Source organism: Barbus barbus, assembly GCF_936440315.1.
Source record: "Barbus barbus genome assembly, chromosome: 8".
NCBI classification, from domain to species: Eukaryota; Metazoa; Chordata; class Actinopteri; order Cypriniformes; family Cyprinidae; genus Barbus; species Barbus barbus.
Window position 1 is genome coordinate 5,904,843 of NC_136736.1, and position 5,811 is coordinate 5,910,653.

At 36.0% G+C, this 5,811-nt stretch overlaps 1 protein-coding gene across 2 annotated transcripts; it reads right to left on the minus strand.

Annotated features, from left to right (window-relative positions):
• Positions 1 to 1,151: 1,151 nt before the first annotated feature.
• LOC306873426 (CST complex subunit STN1-like) lies at positions 1,152 to 5,251 on the minus strand. Of its 2 annotated transcripts, XM_079422695.1 has the most exons (10): positions 5,012 to 5,251; positions 4,642 to 4,737; positions 4,074 to 4,151; positions 3,775 to 3,942; positions 3,520 to 3,640; positions 3,024 to 3,174; positions 2,403 to 2,528; positions 2,103 to 2,175; positions 1,743 to 1,819; positions 1,152 to 1,535 (listed from the first exon to the last, which is right to left on the minus strand). In XM_079422695.1, the coding sequence occupies exons 1-10, from the start codon at positions 5,145 to 5,147 to the stop codon at positions 1,404 to 1,406; spliced, it is 1,158 nt and encodes a 385-aa protein (XP_079278821.1). In that variant the 5' UTR covers positions 5,148 to 5,251; the 3' UTR covers positions 1,152 to 1,403. The 2 variants fall into 2 exon arrangements, with proteins under 2 accessions (XP_079278821.1, XP_079278822.1); XM_079422696.1 differs by lacking the exon at positions 1,152 to 1,535 and having other exon boundaries at positions 1,568 to 1,819; positions 5,012 to 5,229.
• Between the last annotated feature and the right edge of the window lie 560 nt (positions 5,252 to 5,811).

Here is a 5,811-nt window from a genome sequence, read left to right on the forward strand (position 1 = left end):
CTCCTAGTAACAAAATTCTAAGAAAAGTCTTAGAAATGTGAGTGTTTCCTCTTAAAATTAAAAAACAAGTAATTCAATGACACTAAAAGGAGGTCTTATGGTCCAAAATTGTTAGGAGTACAGATGAGGACTTTTAAGAGGCTTTAGAGTTTCTTTAGCAGTGTAAAAGAAAAGAAAAAAAAAACATGAAGAGGGAGAAGAAATATGTTGCACACAATACATGACAGTGAGTTAATAAGACGCTATACATTAGATCGCGCAGGGATCATGTTTGTGACTCATCTTATTAGAAACTTGCCAACATCTCCAACATCCAGAAATGGATACATTAACTACATTAACATCTTTGGCAACTGGGAAAAAAAGCAACTATGCAGCAGTGATGATTTGTGTCTGTCACAACTTTCTGTAAGCAAAGTGATCACACAAACAATTACCTTATTGTGTCGCCAGCACACTTTCCTTTTGGGATGGTACTCTGCAGGTGATGAGCAGAGCTGGTTTCCTTCAAACATGATGTTTGGAATTGAGGTTCATCAGACCAGAGAATCTCGTTTCTCAGAGTCTGAGGGTCTTTTAGGTGCTTTTTTGCAAATTCCAAGTGTGTTTTCATGCGTCTTCACTGAAATCCTTGCAATCTTGTCTCTGAGCTATACAGGCAGTTTGTTTGACCTCAGGGTTTGGTTTTTGCTCTGATATGCATTTTCAGCTGTTAGACCTTTTATTAAGATGCGTGTGCCTTTCCAAATCATACCCATTCAATTGAATTTGCCACAGGATAACTTCACTCAAAGTGCAGTAACATCTACAAGCAATATGAATGCTCCAGATAACTGTCCCAGATAAGGGTATGATTACTTATGCAATGGAGTCATTTAAGTGTTTTATTTTTAATAAATTTGCAAAGATGTTAAAAACCATTTTTTTGCTTTGCCATTATGGTGTACGGAGTGGGAAAAAAAGTCATTTAAAGCAGTTTAACAAGGCAGCAACATTACAAAATGTGAAAACAATTAAGGGGTATGAAGACTTTTTATAGACACTGTACATATATAATGTATATGTATATAATGTGTCTGTGTGTATGGTAAAACAGGACAAATTACACCTATAATTTCAAAGTGAAGGCTTATAATAGACCCTACACTTAAAGGTCTTAAAAGGCTCTTTTATTTCACAATCACAGTCTTCAAAAGGCTGTGTCATACCTAGCAATGGGGTCAGCCCTGCCTCCTCATTAGGATAGTCTTTTTGTCTTTTACTCACTCAAGAGTTGCTCTCAGATTGGTCCCGAATCTCTCTTAAGCTACGTAGGCCCAGGACAGTTTTTGTGGTATAATGGAAGTGAAAGGGAACTGGTTCAGTCAAGCTCTAATTATTATTATCAAATCTTTTTAACAGGGCTATAACATCTGGGTTAAACAGTAGAAATACTCAATTAATAAAAGTTTGTTTAATCTATTAAAGAGATAATTAACATTAGGAATAATGCTTAAGTAAATACTGTATGTCTGCATGCTCTTCTCATGCTGAACCTTTGGGAGGAAAACAATAAAAAATTAAATTTAAATTATGTATAAAACTGACTTTATTTAAATAACAGGTCTTCATGATTGTTTTTTAACACTTTGATGATATTTTATGGAATTTAAAAAATGATGCTACAAAACAGTGTAGTGTGCTTCTGTTGTGCTTATTATGTCACTATTGCACTCTAAGAATGTCAGGGCAACCTCCAGCACCTCTCGACTCAGATTTTGGCTGTAGCGCTGCCTCACGCTGGACAAAACATGCAGGACATGGCATCCTTTCTCAGCATCTGCCAAAAAAAAAAAAAAAAAAAAAACCTGCATATGAGGAAGGTCCTCTACTCATGTGTGGGTATATGTTTTGAAATAATGTTGCCTGCCTGTACATTATCAAGATTTCCAAAAATTAATACTCCTTCAAATTGAAACTATTATTTGAAATGAACGTTATATAGTTTATTATACAAAATAATCTGACCTGAGAATGCAGTGTCTGAACAACCAGAAACAAGTCTTCCGAACAATATAATATTAATAACATGATGTGCAACTACTATGCAAACAAAAACTCACATTTTTCCCGTTTGGTATCTTCTCGTAAAACATCCTTGATCGCTGTGTGAAGATCTTTGTCTTGCTCTGTTACCTAAAGCAGCCAAGTTAAAAAATATAACTAGTTTTAGACATGATATGTTATATAACATTTCTGTTGTGATTAAACCACATTAAATATTATTTTAAAATCCCAGTGGTACAATCCTGAAATGTGTAGAAAGCATGTGTAGGAAGCAAATATTAGACATTATCTAGACATTAGAGTCTTCTGAGGTAACATTAACATTGCTAAGAGGTGTGTGTAACCATCGCACATACATTGTAGACTTCATCCTGGGTCCGTATTTTCCGGAATATTTGTCCCTCATCCTGGAGAACATTCAGCGTCTCTTTCAGAAGGTTTCGAATTTGTGTGGCAAATGACGTCCCGGGCTGATCTGACTCCTTCAGACAAAAAAAAAAAAACATTATGAAGGATGAGTCACTTCAACAATGAATCACATTTCTGTCATGCATCATTCAAAATTACCAATTTAGCCTCCCAAAAAAGCTCCAACAAATAAAGAACATTTAAATAAAATGCAAATTCCATGCACGTTCTCATTTGACTACTAAGGAAGATATCGTTAGGCTTCTCATTAGTATACTTCTCATCACCATATGCTGCTGTCCTTGAAATTCCAGACTAGCAGCATCTCATAAAAGTGCTACAGACGATCACTCCCTGCTGCCATCAAACAGCACAACACATCCTCCCTGCCGTGCCCACCATAAGTTATTCCTGGCTCTTATATTCTGTTATACTCCAGCCAAGAGTAGTGACATTGAACAAGGACAGTTTACTTTGATAGCTTTATGCATTCATCTTTTGTGTATGCAAAATCTGCATATAATATCTATCTATCTATCTATAACGGAGGTCAAGGTCAGGCCCAGTACCTGTTCTGCTGAGGAACTCTGGATCAGCGGATGTAAGAGGAACTCAACATCGTATGGACGAAACCTGGCAACCTCTTTCTCTAAGAAGAACTCCTTAAGGGTGAGAACGGACCGAGATAGCAAATAGTGGAAACGCGAGGAACCACCTGCTCTGTAAATAAAATTTAAGAGCACAGAAAGCATTTTTGCATTTTGTATATATATATATATATATATATATATATGGAGACAATGGAGGCAATCAAAATCAACAAAAGAGCAATGATATGCAAGTGCTATAACAAGTCTCAGTTAGCCTAATGCAGTAAACATAGCAAGGTTTTTTTTTATTATATAATAAATAAAAAGATAACAGATAGAATAGAAAGAGAATAGAGCAAGCAAGTGTTAGAGGTCGATTTTTAATATATGCATACATTTTTCCCTTTAACAGAATTAGGTTTAATGTCACTGCAGTGTAAGATGTAAGATATCACAATCTTTCTGTCTGACTCACTCTGTGCTGCCCAGGTCATCTCCTGGCATCTGGAACGGATGATCATAGCACTTTCTGTACAGCTGAGGCATTTCCAGCATACGCGATATCTGCTCTGCCATCACAGGGTCATTTACTTTATCTACACACAGAGTGATGATTACAGAAAATAATTATAACTGAATCCATCTGTTTTACAAACAGGCTCAATCTAACTGATTAAACAAACTAATTATCTGCCAGAATAGAGTCTGAATCCCTGAACATTTGACTCACAGAAGGAGGAGGCGCTGATCTCCCTCGCATCCCTGGAGGTTTTGACGGTTCCTCGTACCCTCAGCAGGTCTCCGATCTCCAGCACAGTGCTCTTCTGTTCAGCCTCCTTCAGCCGTTTGAGTTCATCTTCAATGTTAAATCCTCTGGAGCATCCGCTAAGATCTCTGGCTACATTAACATTAGTACTTTTAATGGATTAATGTCCATTACATATATTTTCCATAGCTTTTTTATTTTATTTTGGTGATTAAATATTGACTTAATAGTACTAATGTTGTGTCAGAGTTTTCATAACTTACATTTAGTTGATTCTCCTTGATCACTACATTTCTCATGTTTCCAACAAAGACAGTTTATGACACCAGTACTATCATCCACTGTGTGTTGAAGGAGAACAAGAAAGAGTAAGACCAGGGTTTTTTTAGGTGCAGTCCTTGGTCACTTGGTTCCCAGGGCAAGATAACACACAACCAAAAACTAAATTACTGGTCAAGTGCTAATGTTTATGGAGGGACAAAGAAAATGTCCAACTTGACAGTGACCACCACTCATTTTTTGTGATCTATTTCATAACAGATTTTATATTATTTGATTTGATATTTTATCATATTAACTACTGTAACTATATTTTACTACAATATTTATTATTTATATTTATTATTGTTTTATATAAAAAAAAACATAATATATATATATATATATATATATATATATATATATATATATATACACATACATATATACACATATATATACATATATATATATATATATATATATATCTAATAAGGCAATGGTAAAATGTTTACACTTTTATGTTGAAATATTTTAAAAATGTATAATAATAAAAAACGTGTTTTTCCAGACCTCCATAGCAGTAGAAATCTTCTCTCTCCCGCTTGTAAACAACTGTCCCCAGTACATCCACCTTGAAGATTGGGTGAGTCTTGTAGAAATAAACTCCTACAAAACATCACATTCACGTCAAATATGGGAGCAACAGAAAGAACAGTCTTCTTAACTATACATTATTATTTAAAGACAACACCTGACAAACAAACAAGTAGCTGACAAATATTGTGAACACTTTCCCGTTTATGCAAAACAATAAGTTGACTACAGGTGTTTAGAAGAGAGAGTTTAGAAAAGTGCTTAAAAATATAGTATTTAAAGACAAATCCATTAAACAAAATGAAGGGGGCCTGGGGTTAACTGCTTGATTTTACGCTAACTTTACCAGGTACTTGTCTGGACTCTTTGATCTGTAAGATGTCAGTGATGTAGAGTCTGGAGTATGCGGAGAAGACGGGGTCCAGACCCCACAACACAGACGGCAGCTCATCAGCATCAGCATCTCCGGGATTCACTGCCATCGGAGCAGAAACTAAGAGAAACTAAATGACGCAGCGACAGGAAATAAATAATGCTGGAGCCTGATGAACGCAAGAAGTCATGTTTGTGTTTTTCCGCTATCTGCGCAGTTGACTCACTGCGCATATACGAAGGAGCTACGCTGAGCTCATGAATATTAATTAGGTTAAGTGACAGGACGCGCCAAGCAGATACATTTACTCTACATAAATGTAAATATAGAGGAAATAAGCCTTTGTTTATCATTTTAAAGACGTTCAACAATACAATATAAATATATAATATATATATCTATATATATATTGGAGAAAAAAAAAGAGAGCTGTGGCCAGACGAGGGCGCCATGCATCAAGTGAAAGACAGGAGAGCTCCAAAGTTTATGACAAAACGTCACAACTGGTGTGGATCTTTCTTTCACAACAGTCTTTTGAAGATAGCTAAATTTCGTTATAAGAATGAGTAGCTATTTTAAGGAAAAACTTGTGTTCCCTGACCGGGAATCGAACCCGGGCCGCGGCGGTGAGAGCGCCGAATCCTAACCACTAGACCACCAGGGAGCGCTGAGTAACAGCACCTCGTCTGTCATTTTGAGCTACAAATGTTAACTATTAAATCATGCAATATTGTACCGCTAAATAAGACATGTTTTGAGGGCTTAGCTAATCA

Bases quoted from the DNA above. Each gene is read 5' to 3' on its own strand.
- LOC306873426 (XM_079422695.1), bottom strand. From the start codon at position 5,147: ATGGCAGTGAATCCCGGAGATGCTGATGCTGATGAGCTGCCGTCTGTG. The intron at 4,152-4,641 runs GTCTGGAAAAAC...TTCAACACACAG, and splicing joins AGATTTCTACTGCTATGGAG to TGGATGATAGTACTGGTGTC. The intron at 2,529-3,023 runs GTACTGGGCCTG...TTTTGTCTGAAG, and splicing joins AGAGTTCCTCAGCAGAACAG to GAGTCAGATCAGCCCGGGAC.